Genomic DNA, 22,605 nt, shown 5'->3' on the forward strand with positions numbered 1-22,605 from the left:
AAAAACTATTCCAGCTAAATTTGAGCTCCAAAAGCCAAATAGCGCTCCTTCCCTTCTAAGCCCCGGTGTGGGTCCAAACAGCAGTTTATTACCACATATGGGGTATTTACGTAATCAGGAGAAATTGTTTTACAAATGTTGGGGTGCTTTTTCTCCTTTATTCCTTGTAAAAATTAAAAATGTCTACGTTCTTACAGAAAAAAAAGTAGATTTTTATATTTACAGACTAATTCCAATGAATTTAGCAAAACAACTGTGGGGTCAAAATGCTAACTTTACACCTAGAAAAATTCCTTGAGGGGTGTAGTTTCCAAAATGGGGTCACTATTGGGGGGTTTCCACGGTTTTCATCCCTCCAGTGCATTGCAAACGCGACACGGCACTGAAAACAATTCCAGCAAAATCAGAAATCCAAATGGTGCTCCTTCTCTTCTGAGGCCTGCTGTGGGTCCAAACAGCAGTTTATTACCACATATGGGGTATTGCCATATGCTATAATCGGAAGAAATTTCTTTACATATGTTGGGGTGTTTTTTCTACTTTTTCCTTGTAAAACTTTCTACGTTTTTCACAAAAAAAAAGTATATTTTCATCTTCACATACTAATTCAAATAAATTTAGAAAAAAAACTGTGGGTTCAAAATGCTAACTATACCCATAGATAAATTCCTTGAGGGGTATAGTTTCCAAAATGGGGTCACTTTTGGGGGGTCTTTACTGTTTTGGTACCACAAGACCTATTCAAACCTGACATGGTGCCTAAAATATATTCTAAAAAAAGGAGGCCCCAAAATCCACTAGGCGCACCTTTGCTTCTGAGGCCGATGCTTCGGTCCATTACCGCACTAGGACCACATGTAGGATATTTCTAAAAACAGCAGAATCTGGGCAATAAATATTGAGTTGAATCTCTTGGGTAAAACTTTCTGTGGTACAGAAAAAATGTATTACAAATAAATTTTCTAAAAAAAATAATTACATTTGTACATTTCCCCTCTACTTTGCTTTAATTCCTGTGAAACGCCTAAAGGGTTAAAACACTTTTTGAATGCTGTTTTGAATACTTTGAGGGGTGTAGTTTTCAAAATGGGGTGATTTATGGGGACTGTCTAATATATAAGGCCCTCAAAGCCACTTCAGAACTGAACTGGTCCCTGAAAAAATAGGCTTTTGAAATTTTCTTGAAAATAAGAGAAATTGCTGCTAAAGTTCTAAGCCTTGTAACGTCCTAGAAAAATAAAAGAATGTTCAAAAAATGATGCAAACATAAAGTAAACATATGGGAAATATAAACTAGTAAGTATTTTGTGTTGTATTACAAGTAGATACATTTAAATTTAGAAAAATGAAAATTTTTGCTAATTTTGTCTAAATCTTGGTGTTTTTTACAAATAAATATTGAATTTATCGACCAAATTTTTTCCCTAACATAAAGTACAATATGTCACGAGAAAACATTCTCAGAATCACTTGGATAGGTAAAAGCATTCCGGAGTTATTACCACATAAAGTGACATGTCAGATTTGAAAAATCGGCTTCGTCCTGAAGGCCAAAACAGGCTCAGTCCTGAAGGGGTTAATCTATTTCTTGCTATTTTTTATTAACCTCACATTTTGTGCAGGATGTACTGCTATTTGTTTCAACCTAGGTTGATCATATGCCACTGTATATTAGCCAAAAAATATGAAGTCTTTAATCTCACTATTTCCTCTGAGGTTTTGGACATGGAGCATGGGGAGATGCTTTGAGATGATTTCAAATGACTGGTATAGGTAGACACAGATAGACTCACTATAGATATATTCCTCACCCTGGGGTTGCGCAGGCTGCGGCGATGTTGAGTACCCGCCTCTGTCTCATTTCGTCAGTACACGGGCACTGCGCCTGCGCTGTCTCCCTAGAGACGCGTCCTCGGAGGCGTGCACGCGCAGTGGCCGTGTGACGACGGGCGATGGAGGTCTCGCGGCCTCAGACAATCCCGCGCATGCGCTGTAGACCAGGTAATTGGACAGACCGGAACACACTCACAGACGACCTGGGACACTACTTAAGAGGACAGGTTTCACAGCACTCTACACCCCCTGAGGAAGCGATACCTGCGAAACGCGCGTCGGGGTGCCTAGTTACCGTGTGGACCAGTTTACTTTCAACTTCATGGGTAAGACTTGCTACACTCGTCCCCCTGTTATTACCAAGTGGACGTAGCCTTTCATTTCCGGCCATTTCAGGTTAATTTCTCCCAGTATGTATAGAGTATTTATATACAGCTCTTCAAAACAGGACCTAATGTGTGTCTGACATCTTAAGGCTAGATATGGTGACATTTGAAACAAATGACAGTATATTAATTTAGCACTAGTTGAACTAGACAGTATTCACTTAGTGGTCTTGATCACGAGCTATTATAGATATTTGCAGTGTTTAGCAATAACACTACGCCTGTGGTTGTACTATGGTCTTGTGAGTGATCCACACATAGACTTCATTTTTTAGAACCTCGTTCTGTTTTTATATATTCTGTGCTTATAATATTGTATGTAATAAAACGTATAAATTTTTCTATGATTTGTGGCGTAATGACTCCTTGTTCTCAAGTGTTTGTCGTGTAATTCCAATATATTTAGCGAAAAACCTGTGTGGTCAAAATGCTAACTATACCCCTAGATAAATTCCTTGAGAGGTGTAGTTTCCAAAATGGGGTCACTTTTGGGGTGTTTCACTGTTTTTGCACCACAAGACCTCTTCAAACCTGACAAGGTGCCTAAAATATATTCTAAAAAAAAGGAGGCCCAAAATCCACTAGGTGCTCCTTTGCAACTGAGACCTGTGTTTCAGTCCATTAGCGCACTAGGACCACATGTAGGATATTTCTAAAAACTGCAGAATCTGGGCAATTAAATATTGAGTTGCATTTCTCGGGTAAAACCTTCTGTGTTACAATTTTTTTTTTATTAGAAATGAATTTCAGCCAAAAAAATAAAATTTGTAAATTTCACCTCTACTTTGCTTTAATGTCTGTGAAACGCCTAAAGGGTTAAAACACTTTGTGAATGCTGATTCGAATACCTTGGGGGGTGCAGTTTTCAAAATAGGGTGACTTCTGGGGATTTTCTAATATATATGGCCCTTAAAGCCACTTCAGAACTGAACTGGTTCCTGAAAAAATGGGCTTTTGAAATTTTCTTTAAAATATGAGAAATTGCTGCTAAAGTTCTAAGCCTTGTAACGTCCTAGAAAAATAAAAGAGCATTTTAAAAAAAACGATGCAAACATAAAGTAGACATATGGGAAATGTTAACTAGTAACTATTTTGGGTGGTATTACTATTTGTTTTACAAGCAGATACGTTTAAATTGAGAAAAATGCTAATTTTTTCTACATTTTGGTGTTTTTCAGAAATAAAAACCGAAATTATCGACCAAAATGTTTTCACTAACAACGTACAACATGTCACGAGAAATCAATCTTAGAATCGCTTGGATAGGTAAAAGCATTCCGATGTTATTACCACATAAAGTAACACATAATAGAACCTATCCACAGGGTATATACATATATCATTTTATATAGTCATTTCCCCATGTAACACGACTGTGCTCCTTATATATATTGTACCAAAAAAAGAGAGAACATGGAGTCTATAAGTCAAAAGATAAAACTTAAATTTTATTTCACAAATTCTAAAAAGTCAGTACATAAACTATTTAAAAATGAATCTCCACAGATGACAGAAAAGGACTGCCAAAATATAAGACAATTATCGTGAGAGGGTTCAAATATCAATCATATATCCACATATACGTTGGTATACAATATAGTACAAAAGTGCATAGTGCAAAGTAAATATTGAACGTTTATATGTCTGGTTATAGAGATGTGAGAACTACACTGTTACCAGCCTCCACAGGGAATCCAATAGAAGCCCCCCTACCACTATTCCATCAAACTCTATATATTATTTATAAAGTGCTAAGTGCAACCGATGAAAGACCTGGAATAAATGGTGGACTACTGACCCATGTTGCTGTGTCTCAAAGATCGCGACCTGCCCCAACACGCGTTTCACCATATGTCTACCTTAGATTGGCATTGTTTTTTGAACATTCTTTTATTTTTCTTGGATGTTACAAGGCTTAGAACATAAACACGTAGCACGTACGCGTTGTACAATGCCATCTGTATGATGTGCACGGCCAGCTTCTTATACCACACCGCATGGCGCTGTAGGGTTTCAGGACTTGATCTGACAAGTCCACCCCTCCCATGTACCTATTGTAGTCTAGGATGCAGTCTGGTTTGGGGGTTTCTGTACTGGTACCTCGTACAGGTACATGGGTACTGGTGTGGCATCTCTCTTGTCTTGTACTTGACACACAATATGTTGCTGCTAGATTGTGCCCTGCTCTCACCCCTTCTGAGTGTTTGCCCAAGCAGAGTCTTAGGGAGGCCTCTCAGATTTCTTCTAGCAGTGCCGCATGCCGCAGTACTTCTGGAAGCGAGGCAGTTGAAGAGAGGGACGCTGGTATAAAAATTATCCAGGTAGAGGTGGTAACCCTGGTCCAGCAGTGGGTGCACCAAATCCCACACAATTTTTGCATTAACTCCCAGTAATGGGGGGCATTCTGGGGGCTGAGCACTGGTGTCCTTCCCTTCATATATCCTAAATTTGTAGGTATACCCTGATGCACTCGCACAGCTTATACATCTTCACGCCATACCTTGCCCTCTTACCCGGCAGGTACTGGCGGAATTGAAGCCTCCCTTTAAAATGTACCAAGGACTCATCAATAGAAATACAATTCCCGGGGGTGTATGCTTGGGAAAACCGGGCACTGAAACGGTCTAATAGGGGTCTCAGTTTATACAAACGGTCATAACTGGGGTCATCTTGGAGTAGGCACGGCTCATTATCAGTATAATGTAAGAAGCGAAGTATTGCCTCATTTTTATTTTTTTTTAGGTTCCAGTTCAGTTCTGAAGTTGCTTTGAGGGGCCTATATATTATACACCCCTATGAAAAACCCCATTTTAGAAACTAGACACCTCAAAGTATTCACAACCGCATATAGAAAGTTTATGAACTGTTTAGGTGTTTCACGGGAATTTAGAGCAAAATAGAGGTGACATTTACATATTTATTTTTGTCAGAAAATCCTTTTTATACCATTTTTTTCTATAACACAAAAGGTTTTACCAGAGAAACGCAACTTAATACGTATTGCCCAGATTCTGCAGTTTTGAGAAATATCCCACATGTGGCCCTAGTGCGGTAATGGACTGAAGCACCGTCCTCCGAAGCAAAGGAGCACCTAGAGGATTTTAAGGCCTCCTTTTTATTAGGCACCATGTCCGGTTTGAAGAGGTCTTGTGGTGCCAAAACAGTGGAAACCCCCCAAAAGTTATCCCATTTTGGAAACTAGACGCCTTGAGGAATTCATTGTAGTTTTCTTGGGGCGCATACGACTATTTGATCAGTTTTTATTCTATTTTTAGGTGGCGTGGTGACTAAAAACATCAATTCTACTATTGTTTTTTATTCTATATTTTTTAGTGTTCACCGTGCGCTATAAATGACATATTCACTTTATTCTGCGGGGCGATACGATTACGGCGATACCAGATGTTTATAGGTTTTTTTATGTCTAATGGCGTTTGCACAATAAAATAAGTTTTGTAAAAAATCATTCACTTTTTGTGTTACCTTATTCTAAGAGCCAGAGCTTTTTAATTTTTACATCAAGAAAGCCGTGCGAGGACTTATTTTTTGCGTAACGAACTGTAGTTTCAATCATTACCATTTTTAGGTACATGCGACTTTTTGATCTCATTTTATTCCATTTTTTGGAAGGTGAAGTGACCAAACAATTGTGATTGTGGTACGGTTTATTATTATTTTCTTTTACGGCGTTCACCGCACGGGATAAATAACAAAATTATTTTGTAGTTCAGGTCGTTACGGACGCGGCGATACTAATTATGTATAGTTTATCTCTTTTTATTAATAATAAAGGACTGATAAGAGAAAAAGGGGGATTTAAAACTTTTATTTTCTTATTTTTACACATCTTTTTTTTACTTTATTACTTTGTCCCACTAGGGGACTTAAAGAGGCTCTGTCACCAGATTTTGCAACCCCTATCTGCTATTGCAGCAGATAGGCGCTGCAATGTAGATTACAGTAACGTTTTTATTTTTAAAAAACGAGCATTTTTGGCCAAGTTATGACCATTTATTTAGTTATGCAAATGAGGCTTGCAAAAGTCCAAGTGGGTGTGTTTAAAAGTAAAAGTCCAAGTGGGCGTGTATTATGTGCGTACATCGGGGCGTTTTTAATACTTTTACTAGCTGGGCGCTCTGATGAGAAGTATCATCCACTTCTCTTCAGAACGCCCAGCTTCTGGCAGTGCAGATCTGTGACGTCAATCACAGGTCCTGCATCGTGTCAGACGAGCGAGGACACATCGGCACCAGAGGCTACAGTTGATTCTGCAGCAGCATCAGCGTTTGCAGGTAAGTAGCTACATCGACTTACCTGCTAACGCCTGCTTTTACTTTTAAACACACTCACTTGGACTTTTGCAAGCCTCATTTGCATAACTACAAAAATGGTCATAACTTGGCCAAAAATGCTCGTTTTTTAAAAATAAAAACGTTACTCTTATCTACATTGCAGCGCCTATCTGCTGCAATAGCAGATAGGGGCTGCAAAATCTGGTGACAGAGCCTCTTTAAGGGCAGGAGTGCAGTGTATTAGAGCTGTCAGCTACTCACTGATAGCAGGCATAGTGGGTCCTGACTTTGTCAGGACCCACTAGGCTTCCGTCGATGGCATAGCCGGACGCCATTGATTGATGTCCGGTTGCCATAGTTACAGTCGTCGGCCGCTATCGTGTAGCAGGCCGGCGATTGTAGCTTAACCCCTAAAAAGCTGCGATCTCTATTGAACGCGGCTTTTAAGGGGTTAATCAGCGGGGACACAGCGATCGGTCCCTGCTGTAGGAGCTGCGGCAGCTGCTGTACGAGACAGCAGCTGTCACAGCACCTGTATGTGTCGGGAGGACGGCCGAAACAGCCGTTACTCCCGAGACGTACTATTAGGTCATGGAGCGCGAACGATACAGCTACCATGACCTAATAGTACGTCCAGGAGCGGGAAGGGGTTAAATAGTTTATGTACTGACTTTTTAGAATTTGTGAAATAAAATTTACGTTTTATCTTTTGACTTATAGACTCCATGTTCTCTCTTTTTTGGTACAATAAAGTAACACATGTCCGATATGAAAAATTTGGCTGTGTCCTGAAGACCAAAACAGGCTGGGTCATGAAGGGGTTAAGAAAGGTGTGATCTATTCACACAAGGCTCCCAGTCTGAGGAAGACAGGTATTGCCAGCCTGCGGGAGTCAGAGGTTCTGGTAAGGACATGTGTTGTGTTGTGTTGTGCAGAAGACCTTTCACCCTGATAGCTAGGGAAGCTACTAAGTTTAGTTAGAGGCTGGACGGCCTAGCGTTTATTTTGAACGGTTTTGTAAAACTGCTTGCTGTATTGAAGACAATAAAGCTGGTTGCGGACAGTTTCATATCGAATCATCTGTGTTGGAGTGGAAATTCTTGAGTGTGCCGACCATCTTACCCTGGAGATGGCGATCCTGTGAGCTAACTTACCCCAAGTTGTCACATATATATATTTATATTGAAGGACAGTAATTAAACATATAACTTTATATACATGAAGAAATATATAAAGAAGGGCCTTATAGATCTGCTCTCCTGGTCCCAATTATGGTTTTGGCTTAAAAAATTGCATGCAAAATCTGTACAAAATCTGCACTGTGTGAACAAGGCCTAAGGGTGCAGTCAATGCGGCAGATTTTGTTACAGAAAATTCTGCAACTGAAAATCAGTTCCATTCATCTGAAAAGAAACAACCCTATTTAGATAAATGGAACTGATTAAGTAGCAGAAGTTTCGGCGTGGCCAGCAGGCAACATGAGAAGACGTGCTGAGTGAGAGCTCCGTCGGGTAACCCGCTATACTTGCTATCCTGCCTATTATCCTGAGACTACCAGACCTCTAGACAGCTTACCGGAGTGGGGCTGAGTCATGGCACCGATGGGCCCCACGAAAGGCACTTCAGCGGCGGAGAAATTGAAGGATTTCGCAATGGGACAGTTCTCAAAATGGCGCCGCAGCATCCCCGGCATAGCGCTCCAGGCCACCACGCGGTCAGAGTGTCAGCACGGCACAGCCTGAGGAGACGGAGGGAGCCTGGCCCTGAACTGACTCTGCAACAGGTATATGAACAACTGTAACAGGCTATAAATCTGTCTACTACTTCGCTGACTGGGAAGATAGAAGAGGTGAGAGTAGATCTCGGCCTGCTGCGCCATGACGTACAGAAGCTCAGGGAGAGGGTGAAGGAAATGGAACATAGAATTTCCGCCATTGAAGATGCTAATATACGCATTCCTGCAAGATTATCGGCTGTGGAGGCAAAAGTGGAAATATGGCAGCAGAAATGTGACGATTTGGAGAATCGTTTGCGCAGGAATAATGTCAGAATTATTGGCTTGCCGGAGCGAGTGGAGGGAGCTGTACCTGGCACATTTATTGAGCAGTGGTTCCAGACCACCTTCCCAGAGGCACATTTTTCAGCAGAATTTGCGGTGGAATGAGCACACAGAGTGCCGGCGCGACCACCTCAACCCGGCATGCCGCCAAGGCCTTTATTGGCACGTTTACTCAATTGGAAGGATCGGGATCTGATATTGCAAATGGCTCGCAAGCACCCCAATATCCAGCACGAGAATTCTCGGGTGCTATTGTTTCCAGATTTTTCAGCTGAACTGCAGAAAAAACGTGCCACCTTTATTGCTTTTAAGAGGAAGATGCGGGACCTGAACATATCCTACTATATGGCTTATCCAGCTCGTCTACGCATAACTGATGGAGGGAAGGCGGTTTTCTTTGGAGATCTGAGGGAAGCTGAGGAATGGCTGTCTATGCGACCAGGAGAACCAAGTGATCGATAATGGCCACCTGTACTCTGCAGAATTTGTTGTGGTGCCGCATGTTCAAGTCACCGAGAGGTCGATGCATCTTTTCATCCTATGGACTGTCCGGTGTATCCTGTCGAACTTGTGAAGAGGTCTGATGTGTGATAGCGGGGAAATTTGGGTTGCTGTTTATTTCTGTGTAGCTTACATTTTCCATCTTTAATTGTATGCACAGATACCCCGTAACCGTCAGTCCTGGTATACCAGTTACACCTATACCTTTAAGGGATACTGATAAGTTTTCCCATGGGAGGAGACCCCTCTCATGGAAGCCCCCGAAGGAGTAAGTTTTGTTCTGTTGGATAAGAATTAACATGCTTGCTATATACTCAATACATTGTCAACGTTTTAAGTCATTAATTGATGCCTTGTACTCCATGCAGAGGCTAAGTGGGGAGGATTCCTGTAATATATATGTGGGTGTGATTTCATCGCTGACCTGCGAGTGATGTCATGGAACATTAGAGGCATGGGTACCCCTCGCAAGAGAATTACAGTATTTGCACACGTGTGGGAATTTGGTCCACACATTCTGTGTCTTCAGGAGACCCATCTAACGGCCGATACTGTTAATCGTTTAAACAAATCCTGGGTTCAATGGGTGGAGCACTCGTGGCATAAGTCATACTCTCGAGGGGTTTCTGTACTAGTCCACCGGTCAGTGAGATGGAGTGTGACTAAGACGGTGAAGGACACAGAGGGTAGATATGTCTTTGTCCATGCATATCTTAATTGTGTGTCCTTTGTGATCATGGGGGTATATAACCCGCCTCCGGCAAACCTGTCAATCCTACAGTTAGCAATTAATTTTGTTTCTAATTACCCTGACGCTAAGGTACTGTGTATGGGAGATTTTAATCTTTTACTGAATCCGACTCTTGATAAATTTATACCCCAGAACGGAGATGGGGAACTGAACTCATCCTCGAACTTGCAACGATTGGCAGATGAGATGGGATGGGATGGGTGGAGTTGTGGAGACTGAAACATCCCGCATCATTAGAGTTCTCATGCTTTACTCCTGCTAGGTGGGCGTTATCCAGAATTGACTATATGTTTGGCTCAACCTCTTTGGGCCCTAGGGTGTCTGATATTGACTACGCTCCTCCTAGCGAATCGGATCATGTGCCCCTGCGGGCAACATTTCGGTTGTGTGATCGACAGGCTAGTAAACTGAATTGGAGAGTTCATCCATTTTGTCTGTCCCTGATTGGGCCCAATGACCGCATTCCTGACCAGATAACTCAATTTTGTGACATTCATGGTGAGGAGACTGACACTTTGCTCAAGTGGGATACGTTTAAGGCATATTTAAAGGGGTGTCTGAGATCCACTATTTCTTTCATTAAAAAAACGTCACGGGTAGAGGAGGATAGATTGGCCATGACTTGCAAAGACCTGGAAAAGGCGTTCACTGATGAGCCTTCTGAGGAGAATAGATTACGCTGGCAACAGGCTGGCAGATTGTATCTGCTACATTTTAAAGAGAAGGGGGATAGGAAGTTGTTTTTTCTCAGGCAAAATGCCTTTGAATTGGGTAACCAGTCTGGTAGATTGCTGTCGCATATGGTGCATTCTAATCAGTCATCTCCTGCCATTCTGCATATTCTGGATGAGGGACGTCAAACACTTAGTGATGCTGAAAAAATTGGTGATAGGTTCCGCCGATTCTATATTGCATTATATACATCCCCGTGTGAGTACTCAGATGAGTCATTGATTGAATATTTGGAGGGGCTCGTCTTCCCACAGTTATTGGGAGAACATAGAGATTGCCTGGATGAGGCTCTTACTCTGGAATAATTACAGACGGCTATACAGGATTTAGCTAGTGGGAAATTGCCTGGGCCTGATGGGGTTCCATTGGAGGTATATTCCAGATATTTGGAGATTATTGGTCCCGAATTGCTTCAGATGTATATGGCAGCTTTTGAGAAGGGAGTCTTGCCCACTTCCTTGTACGAGGCTACTATTATAATTTTGCTGAAACCTGACAAAAACCCCATGGAGTGTGGATCATATAGACCTATCTCCTTACTCAATTTAGATTATAAGATTCTGACTAAAATATTGGCAAATCGACTTAATCCTATTATCACCTCATTAATACATGAGGATCAATCCGGCTTTATTCCTGGGAGATCCACTTCGGGGAATATTCGTAGGGTCCAGGCGGTTTCATAGGTACGGGGAAAATTACATAAACAATGGGCGTTGGCGTCTCTTGATACGGCCAAGGCCTTTGACTCCGTGGAGTGGAGATATCTGCAAGTGGTATGGTCTAAATTCGGATTTGGATCTGGATTTTCCAAATGGATATCCATTTTATATATGAACCCCAGGGCAAACCTCTTGGTTAATGGTATAGGTACTGCATTTTTCGATCTAAGTCAGGGCACCAGACAAGGCTGTCCGCTATCCCCTCTTCTCTTTGCTTTAGCCATAGAACCTCTTGCCATTCACATCCATCAGGATCACATATTTCAGGGAGTTCTAATTGGTAATAGAGAAAACAGGATAGGTCTGTATGCGGATGATTTAGTTCTCTACATATCAGAGGTTCATGATACTCTTCCACGGGCTATTGATATTGTGAACCGTTTTGGCCGCTATTCTGGTCTTCTGATCAACTATTACTAACTTTTATTTTGCTGGTTCTGCTGGACTGTTTGGACTACTTCGTAGATTCGTTGGACTACTTCAATCTACTTTTTTATTTTAAATACAATGGTCCAAGAGGGTTGTGTGGGGGAGTATTTATGTCAATTTAAAAAAATTAGTAATGGCAGTTGTCTATTTGATGACATCCATTACTAAGGGGGGAGTTAGTGTTAGCCAGTATAAAGGCTAGCACTAACCTCCCATTATTACCTCCGGGGTTATCGAAGTGCCGCAGGCTGGTATTATCAGGCTGGGAAAGGCCAAAAACAGTGGACCTCATCACCCTGGTAATGCTAGGCTGCTTTATTGTATCTGGCTGTTATGAAATGTCGGTGTTCTTAAAAAAAATATATATATTTTTTAACAAATAATTGACGAAAACTACGTGTGGTCCCCCATTTTCATAACCAGCATTTTTTTGGGGCATTGATTTTGATGTGGAAACTGCTTTAAATCAGTGCCATAAAACCCTCAAAATCGCCCCACATTGATTTCAATAAGAGGCAGAGGTGATTTTTTTGCAATCAATGGGAGGCAGAAAAAACCTGCAGCGCTAGTTTCAGAGCGTTTTTCATGGCGGTTTTTCCCTGCGGTTTTTCCCTGCGGTCCTTGCATTCGCCTCAATGGCCGCAGGAAAAAAATCCTGAAGGTATTCTGAGGCAGATCTTTTTCTGCCTGCAAAAAAAACTGAACATGACCTAAGGGTGTATTCACACAGTGCAGTTTTGTCGAGTTTTTACGGTTATTTGCAGAGATTTTGCAATTTGCGGTAAAAACATATGCGTTTTTGAAGCGTTTTTCAGCCACGCGGAACCGTTTAAAAAAAAAAATATGCAGATAATCGAAGTAGTCTAACTAATCTATGACTTAGTAATATGAAAAATAAAAAAACTTATACTCCCTTACAGCAGACGTCTGTCTTTTCCCGTGCGCCACAGTAGAAACTAGAGGTCAATGAAAAATAATTCCCTTAGGAATTTTTTTTGCGCATTTTTAGTGTTTGACGCATTTTGTACGTCCTTTTTGACGTGCAATTGTTACTCCCACTGACTAATGGGAACATTTGGCACGTTTTACTTGCCAAAGAATTGATCCAACACTTATTATTTTGATGCACCGCGTTTTTCTGAAAATGCTCACATAAAAAAGCGTGTTTTATTAACTAACAGCGTGCTTTCCCATTGTTGTAAATGGGGAGCATAATCAAGCGTTATTTTACTTGTTTTTCGGAGCGTAAAATGCACCAGAAAACACGTCAAATACATACACGCTGTGTGAACCCGTCAACTGAAAAGTCATTCACCAGAGGGTATTCCCTCTTGACTTTCATCATTCTCAGCTTTTTGGTGTTTCCTGATCAGCTGCCGTGATCAGCACATCCTACCATTGTACAATCACTCAAAAAATGGAGCCGGACAATGCTTGGCAGTTTGAAGACACCTCTTCCTGGCTTGTAGCTGAAAATAGGGAGGGGGTGAGTGCAGGGGCGTAACTAGGAAAGACTGGGCCCCATAGCAAACTTTTGACTGGGGCCCCCCCTCTGCTGGGTATCACACAACCCCCCCCCCTTGTAGATAGTGCCTCCCTATAGATTCCACCACACAGCGCCCCCCTATAGATAGCACCATACACAGCCCCCTGTAGATGACGCCATACAGCCCCCCTGTAGATAACGCCATACAGTCCACCCTGTAGATAACGCCATACAGACCCTATCTGTAGATAACAGCATACAGCCCCCTCTGTAGATAACACCATACAGAACCCCTCTGTAGATAACGCCATATAGCCCCCCCCCAAAAAAAAAACGGCCTATAGTTTGTCCTACAAAAGACATGCATCCCCTATCCACAGGATAGGGGCTACATGTGTGATCGCTGGCAGCGATAAGGAGAACGGGGGACCGAAAGTCCCCCGAAGTTCTCCATGACTAACCTCGGACTTCCGGCGTCTGTGCAGTTCAATAAAAATGAAAGGAGCGCTGGTTACGCATGCGCATAAGCGCGACCGTCGCTCCATTCATTTCTACGGAGCTGCCGACACAGATCCCGGAAGTCCGAGGTTTGTCATGGAGAACTTAGGGGGGACTTTCGGTCCCCCGTTCTCCTCATCGCTGGGCGTCCCAGCGATCCCACATGTATCCCCTATCCTGTGGATAGGGGATGTATGTCTTTTGTAGGAACAACCCCTTCAGTGGCGTCGCGCTGTAGCAGCCATAGCGGCTGCTAGCGGAGCCTGCGGCCATGGGAGGGGGCCGTGCCGGCGGGTGCCACGGGCCCCCTCATGCTGCAGGCCCTGTAGAAGTCGCTACGGCTGCTATAGCGGTAGTTACGCCACTGCGTATAGGTTTGTACGGCGTAAAACTACAGCTCCCAGCATGGCCGGAACAATGGTAAGGATATGCTGGGAGATGCGGTTTCACAAAAAAAATCCTATCACCATCATCTCGCTGCAGATCATACAGTGACTACAATACTGATTAGAGGCAGAATAAAAATTTACATTAAGTGACTCACCGGTGACGTCTCAGATTCTAGTTCTTTTCTTCTCCCTCCGGTTCAGACATCTATGATGGATTTCTCCCGGCCATGACCCATTTCTGCAGTTTTCCGTTTAGATGTCTTCAGCTTCTCACTTCTGCACCTATAAACAAAGTTAAAATTCTCAACACATCTAAATATAACTGTCACACACACACACACACACACACACACACACACACACACACACACACACACACACACAGTGCCCCCTGTAGATAGTGACCTACATAGAAGTCCCTGTAGATAGTGCCCACATATGGACTCCAGAGCTGCAAGGCAATAGTGCTAACCACTGAGCCACCGTGCTGCCCTACATATAGCTTCCCCTATAGTTAGTGCTCCACGTATAGCCCACCTCTGTAGATAGTGTCTCACATATAGCTCCCCCTGTATATAGTGTCCCACATATAGCCCACCCCTTTAGACTGTGCACTACATATAGCCACCCTGTTGCTAGTGCCCCACAGGTAACCCACCCCTGTATATAGTGTCCCACACATAGCCCACCCCTATAGAAAGTACCCTAAAAAAATAGCTCCCCTATAGATAGTGCTCTACATATAGCCCACCCCTGTATATAGTGCCCCACATATAGACCCCCCTGTATATAGTGGCCCACATATAGACCCCCCTGTATATAATGGCCCACATATAGACCCCCCTGTATATAATGGCCCACATATAGAGCCCCCTGTATATAATTGCCCACATATAGAGCCCCCTGTATATAATGGCCCACATATAGAGCCCCCTGTATATAGTGGCCCACACCCCCACATATAGACCCCCCTGTATATAATGGCCCACATAGAGCCCCCTGTATATAATGGCCCACACCCCCACATATAGACCCCCCTGTAGCTACTGCCCCACATATAGACCCCCCTATATATAATAGCCCACATAAAGACGACCCCCCCACTATAGATAATGCCATTCACATTTTTATGAGGGAAAAAAAAATAATTGACATACTCACATGATCCCGTTCCCACGCTGTTCACTGGCGATGCAGACATGCTCTCTTCTGAGCATGTCTGCAGGAGCTGAACGAGCATCCTCCAATGACGCTGATTGGCGGGGCAGAATGACTTGCCCCGCCAATCAGCACCTTCCAAGCATGGAAGGGGCTCGATGATGTCATCGCGCCGCTAGCCAATCAGTGTCATTGTAAGGCACTGGATGGTCAGGCACGGAACATGCCCGGCCATTCAGTGCTAATACATGTATTTGGCTGCCGCTAGCACTGGGGCCCCCTCCGGTGCTAGCGACACCTACAGGCATGAGAGGGCCTGTGTAAGGCTCGGCGTCGCGGGCCCCACAGTAGTGGCACTACCGAAGTAGCAGCCATAACGGCTGCTAGCGGCGCCACCGGGCATTTGGGTGGGCGTGTCAGCTGGCGGCACGGGCCCCCTCAAGCCCCGGGCCCCGTAGCAGCCGCTACTGCTGCTACCGCGGTAGTTACGCCACTGGGTGAGTATCGCTCCCACATTTACAGCAGCTGTGAATCAGGTTGCTTTGCCTGATTCACCTTGCTGGAATTCTGGGAAATGCTTCCTCTGAAGGCCAACATAGGTAAACATGTTTTTAATACTTCCCACCTTGTGGAAGAGGGAAAAATAATACTCTTTTTTTAGATTTTTTTTTTTTGGTGTAACTTCCAAAAAAAAAAAAAAAAGTTTTGTTTGTGACACATTCCCTTTGAAGGGAAGGTGTTATGATTTTTTTAATTATATTGCTTTTAATATAATGTAAACAAAAATTGTATTTATTTGTGTTGTCACTTTCTACTTTTTAATGTATTCATACTTTTACTTCTCTATGGGGGCTGCCATTTATTTTTCCATCTCTGTATGTATTGATTAACGACACATACAGAGATGGAATATGGCAGCTACAATGCATAGGGCACAATGAACGGCAGCCGTCCATTGCCTCTGCTATCTGGCTTTGTACTGCGCAGACGCAGGTCAGAGTCACACAGCAGAGAAGCTGGTTTGTAGGGAGATAGCAGGCGCCATTATGAAGACCGGCTGCACTGCAGGTAAGATGTGTGTCTTGGTCTGTCCCTCTCACAGACCCCCGCTCTCGTGACTCCCGACGGCCCCCCCCTATAGTCGTGCAGGAGACTCTGTATAAAGGACGCAGCTTATCCTTCTATGTAATGCGATGTCTGCCGTCCACATGATGTTCATGTGACTGTGCGTCCCCCGTGTAGTCACGGTTGGTGTAGTGTAGGTTGTGGTGTCTGCTGTCCACACATGATGTGACTGTGCGTCCCCCCTGTGTAGTGACGGTTGGTGTAGTGTAGGTTGTGGTGGGCGTAGCTAGGGGGGGGGGGCAGGCAGGGCATGTGCCCCGGGTGCAACTTAGAGGGGGCGCCAGCGCCACCTGCACTATAATTGTACCTGTGTCTATAGGACACAGGTACAATTAGAAGCAATGAATGACCGGGCTATTCAGCGCTTTTGCATCAGTGAAGCGACTGGTACCTTTTGTACCAGTGAAGCTTCCGTCGATGAAAGGCGCTGAGTGACAGGAAAAGTCATCCTGCCCAGCCAATCAGTGCCATTCATAGACGCTGTGTTCAACCCCCAGGAGACCTGCGCAGAAGAGAGCAGGTCTCCATGGCTGCCGGACGGCGTGGGAGCGGGAATAAGGTGAGTTTGAATAGTTTTTTTTTAATTGTAAGAAAAGTGTGTGCCATTATCTACAGGGAGGACTTTATCTACGGGGGGGGGGCTTTGTCTACACGGGGGGGGGGGCTTTATCTACGGGGGGGGGGCTTTATCTACGGGGGGGGGGGGGCTTTGTCTACACGGGGGGGGGACTTTAACTACGGGGGGGACGACTTTATCTACAAGGGGGACTTTATCTACGGGGGGACTTTATCTATGGGGGTGTGTCTATATACTGGGGTGGGCTATCTATGGAGCACCATATACAGGGGTGGGCTATAGCTACAGGGGGGGCTATATAGTAGATATAGCCCACCCCTGTATTTGGTGCTCCATAGATCGCGCCCCCCTGTATATAGCCCACCCCTGTAGATATAGCCCCCCCTGTAGATATAGCCCACTCCTGTATATAGTCCCCCTGTAGATATAGCCCACCCCTGTATTTGGTGCTCCATAGATCGCACCCCCCTGTATATAGCCCACCCCTGTAGATATAGCCCACCCCTGTATATAGTCCCCCTGTAGATATAGCCCACCCCTGTATATAGTATCCCACAAATAGCTCCCTCTATAGTGCTCCACAAAAAGCCCACCCCTATATATAGCCCCCCTGTACATATAGCCCACCCCTGTATATAGTGCTCCACAGATAGCCCACCCCTGTGTATATACAGGGGTGGGCTATCTGTGGAGAACTATATACAGGGGTGGACTATATGTGGAGCACTATATACAGGGGTGGGCTATATCTACAGGGGGCTACATACAGGGTTGGGTTATATCTACAGGGGGGCTATATACAGGGGTGGGCTATCTGTGGAGCACTATATACAGGGGTGGGCTATATACAGGGTTGGGCTATACGTGGAGCACTATATACAGGGCTGGGCTATATCTACAGGCGGCTATATACAGGGGTGGGCTATCTGTAGAGCACTAATGGGGGAGTTATTTGTGGGACACTATATACAGGGGTGGGCTATATGGGGGCACTATGTACAGGGGTCACGGTGTGTGTGGGACACGGTGTATGGGGCTATTATAATTAGAGGTGCAGTGTATGGCGCTATTATATTTATGGGCGTAGTGTGTGGTATAATGAGAACTTTATCTTTATTTATAGGTGCAGAAATGTTGGAAAAGTGAGAAGCTGAAGCCAGGTGAGCGGCAAACTGCAGAAATGGGCTGTGACCGGGAGAAGTTATCATAGAGGTGTGGACCGGATGGAGAAAAAGAACTAGAATCTAAGATGTCACCGGTGAGTCACTTAATGTAAATGTTTATTCTGCCTCTAATCAGTAATGTAGTCACTGTATTATCTGCAGCGAGATGATTATGATAGGATTTATTTTTTGTGAAACAGCATATCCTTATCATTGTTCGGGCCATGCTGGGAGCTGTAGTTTTACGCCGTACAAACCTGTACAGCAGGGGTTGCACTAAATTGAGCTGTATTTGTGCTGGTGCTGTATTTATGTACTGAGCTTGGTTCTGGTGTTGTGTATAGAACTATATTGCTTATAAAATGTACAAATGTTTTTATGCTCGCGTTACATAAAAAGAAATGACACGTCGATTGGTAGAGAAAACAAACATGGTGAGGAGTAGTTGGGAAAGAGGTTGGGGGGGGGGGGGCGCCAGACTGAATCTTTGCCCCGGGTGCTGGAGAAACTAGCTACACCTCTGGTCTGCCGGTGTCCTGGGGGGAGCTTCAACCAAGGCGACTGCTTCATTCTGGACCGGGGAGGTTTGTTCTGCTCCTCGACCAGTGAGGCTGGATTCAGGTGTTTATCACACGTTTCTGTCCTGGGAAAGCTGGGTGATAAACAATATGCCCGCTGTTAGTGTGGTACCCAGCTTTCCCAGACCCCTGAACGGTAAATCTCTCTAGTTGTGCTGAGACTGTTTAGGGATGTGACTAATAAACCTCCCACACTCCAGTAGGTGGGGTAATGGTGGTCACCCAGCTTTCCCAAAAGCAGATATAACCAGGAAACGGCTGGATGGACAGGCTGAGGGTGCACAGGGTTTTTGGCGATTCCCCTCTGTCATGTGATCAGGCCTAGGTTTGCGGTTCTGATGACTATAAACCTGTCCATAACCAGATCTCTTAAAGAGACCATGCACTCAGGACAAGCCCTGCCCTCATGCCGTAGTTGTGTGGTTCTGCCTGCAGTGATGGCGGTGGGTGTCTCTGACACCCGCCTCCTCCGTCGGATCATCTCAGGACAGAAGGGGGTGTCCAGATTGGAGACACAGCGCCGCACCTGTCCTCAGGTTGTGTCTGGTATTGCAGTTCACCTTCATTGAAGTAAATAGGACAAAGCTGTAATACCACACATGACCTGAGGACAGGTGCGGCGCTGTTGGTTGAAAAAAGCCTCCATGTTTTCCTGGACGACCCCTTTAAGACTTTTCCCGTGTCTGCAGGAAATCTTCCAGTGGTGCGGATCAAAGGCCAACAGGTTCGAGAAGCTGAAAGCCACCGCGGTCGCCAAGGACATCCGGGACAACGAGCGGCACGGACGAGCCAAGGTCTACGTGGTGGTGGTGGTGGAGGAGGAGGAGGAGGGGCTGAGCGCGAGAAGATGATCCAGGTATTTATAAAACTGTTAAAAGGGAAGGTGTCACGATATTTTTTTTATTATATTGCTTTTAATATAATGTAAACAAAAATTTTATTTATTTGTGTTGTCACTTTCTAATGTATTCATACTTTTACTTCTCTATGGGTGTGGGTATGTGTGTAGCAGAGTGGAGTATGCACGGGCGCCGCTGATACTTCATAGCCACTTATCAGCTATTTTCAGTGGCGAGAGAACGCACACGCACACGCACATGTAATCAAGTGTTTTTTTAATGTGGTTTCTGGCACGTAAAATGTGCACAAAAAACCGTGTCAATACACACCGTTTGAACCTGTCAACTGAAAAGTCATTCACTTCACTTTCATCACTCTAAGGGTATGTTCACACGCAATGTTTTCAGCAGTTTTTTCGGGCCGTAAACGTCCAGGAAATTAGCTGAAAAATCGGAAGCAGAACGCCTACAAACATCTGCCCATTGGTTTCAATGGGAAATACGGCGTTCAATTCCGACGGGGCATCTTTTACACGGCCGTTTTCCAAAAACGGCACGTAAAAAGATGCCCGCCAAAATGAAGTGCACATCACTTCTTGGGACGTTTTTGGAGCCGTTTATCATTGACTCTATAGAAAAACAGCGCCAAAAACGGCCGCCAAAAACGAGAGTATGATTAAAAAAATGGCTGAAAATCAGGAGCTGTTTTCCCTTTGTTTAGTAAGCGTGTGAACATACTCGTAGCCTTTTGGCGTGTCCTATAACTTCTGCCAGCTGCAGAATCACACCCAAAACGACAGCCGGACACTGCTTAGCAATTTGAAGACACCTTATCCTGGCTTGTAGGAGGGGGGTGAGATTCCCTCCCACATTTACGGCAGCTGTGAGTCAGGTTGCTTTGCCTTATTCACCTTGCTGTAAGTCTGGGAAGTGCTCCCTCTGGTGGCCAACATAGGAAAACATGCCAAATTATTATTTAATTTTTAATACTTTCCACCATATGGAAGAAAAAATAAAATACAGCAAAAAAATTAAAATATAATAGAAATAAGTAACGACACAAAAAATAAAAAAAAAAAAGTTTAATTTGCGACACATTCCCTTTAAGGTCGTACTATTGATAGATGTGGCTCGGTGTCAGCATTGTTTGCATGCAATGAGACATTATGGGATAAAAGCTTCATGTTTTTGAGGGAATGTTGCAGGATTGTCCACAGTGCAATAATTGGTAGTAGCATTTCATATAAATCAGGGATTCTGTGTAAGTAAATATATATATATATATTTATATATGAGCTCTGCTCTCCTTTGACGAAGCTTATATTTGCATGTGTTTGCAGCTGGAGGCTTACATTATCATATCTACAGGAGACAGTATATGATGCACATTGTTAGTTTATGACTACAGTATTTGGTGTGTTTGTGTTTCAGTAGTTAAGATGTGTTAAGACCCATGGCTCAGTCTTGAGCAGTCAAGCAGTTTAAAGGGAACCTGTCACCAGCATTTTAGCTATAAAGCCAGCAATACCTGGTGAAAGTGGGTGAAAAATCATTGTCATCTAAGCTATAAATATGTTCTAAGTAAGCTCTGTAGCTTTAGTATTCCGTTTTTCAGTGGTCCCAAGCCATATGCAAATGAGCAGAAAAGAGTCAAATCTTCATCTGAAAAGAGTCAGATTTTCATTCCTCCAGCATCTCAGAGTGGACTCCACCTCCTTCTTTTTGATTGACAGCTCCTTAGCCAGTCAGGGCCAGACAGGTGGCAACGGTGGGCGGGGTTAAGAAGCTGCATCCCAGAGGGAAAAATAATTACCATAAAAGGCGGGAAGAGTTTAAACGACGATATTTACAGACAGAGGAGGATTTCAGGAAAGAAGAGAACAGGAACGCACTCTGGACAGCTGCGGCCATTGAGGGGTCAGGCGAGTTTAACAGGTAAGATGTTGATGACAGGATCCCTTTAAGGGCCAGTTCACATAGAGTTTTTTTGACACGCCAAAAAAGAAGGAACATGCCCTATCTTCGGGCGTTTACGTCTCTGACCTCCCATTGACATTAATGGGAGGCAGAGAAAGCGTATTTCGCGGCGTATTTCAATGGCCACGGGCAAAAAACGCAGCGAAAATCGGCGTGCAGGCAGAGCAAAATCTGCCTCAAAATTCCAAATGGAATTTTGAGCCAGATTTTATGCCTGAAAAAATTTCTGTGTGAACATACCCTTAGGCTGGGTTCACAGAGTTTTTTGCAGGCAGAAAATTCTGCCTGGAAAAATCAGCTCCATTTTGTTTTTATGTGGTTTTGCACCACATGCGATTTTTACCGCATTTGTTTGAGGAGTTTTTTTTTTACCTATTTCTTTAACAGACAAAGGGAATAACCGTGAGCGTTTTATGCTGATGACCGCGTCAAGATCCACGTAAAAAAAAAAAATGCCTCAGGAGAGGGCATGTCGCTTCTTTTTCCCGCGAGCGGTTTTTCTTGCTCGTGGGAAAAAAACGCCTCCACATCCCATTGATATCAATATGAGACAATTTCGGCCGTTTTTTTGCCGCTGTTTCCGTGGCAAAAATCTCAGTGTTAACCGGGCCTTAAGCAGGGCTGCTAGCATGTCTGATACAGCTTGGTGTGTTGTACCGTATTAAGATTTCTGATTTTATGACATTTGCTGCAGGCTGCTATATTGGCACTATTGCCAGTAGGTGCCAGTTTTGAAATTGGACCATTGAGAAACATTGGATGTTGGCAGATACAATGGTTGTAACGGTTTTAAGTCTGTGTCATGACTGTGTATTGAGAGATAGTACTCAGTGAGAAGCTTCTATAGATGAGGTGGAGGACAGTGATTGGCGGTGAGGCATGTTGCCAGCTTTCACAACCCTCCATTGAAAAATGCTTGCATCCTTTCCACCCATTGAGATGAGGTAACTATCATCGTGAGTAAAGCAAACATTGGTCACGTGACTTCCATGACCAGAATAGACATGACTTGGTGCCTATTGGAGAGAAACACATGTAATATGAATTAATTATACATATTTTAATGATTTAAGCGACATTATATTTGAAATTAAAGTATCAGAATGAAAC

The 22,605-nt window shown here is 43.9% G+C and overlaps 1 protein-coding gene across 2 annotated transcripts in view; it reads right to left on the reverse strand.

Annotated features, from left to right (window-relative positions):
* Positions 1-19,834: 19,834 nt before the first annotated feature.
* EML3 (EMAP like 3) overlaps positions 19,835-22,605 on the reverse strand; it is a 100,526-nt gene continuing 97,755 nt past the window's right edge. For both annotated transcript variants that reach the window (XM_075837316.1, XM_075837317.1), the window contains exon 23: positions 19,835-22,511. In XM_075837316.1, the coding sequence (XP_075693431.1) occupies positions 22,323-22,511 (189 nt within the window). In that variant the 3' untranslated portion in view covers positions 19,835-22,322. The remainder of the gene's footprint in view (positions 22,512-22,605) is intronic.

The sequence above is a fragment of the Rhinoderma darwinii genome, chromosome 9, assembly GCF_050947455.1.
Source record: "Rhinoderma darwinii isolate aRhiDar2 chromosome 9, aRhiDar2.hap1, whole genome shotgun sequence".
Taxonomy (NCBI): Eukaryota; Metazoa; Chordata; class Amphibia; order Anura; family Rhinodermatidae; genus Rhinoderma; species Rhinoderma darwinii.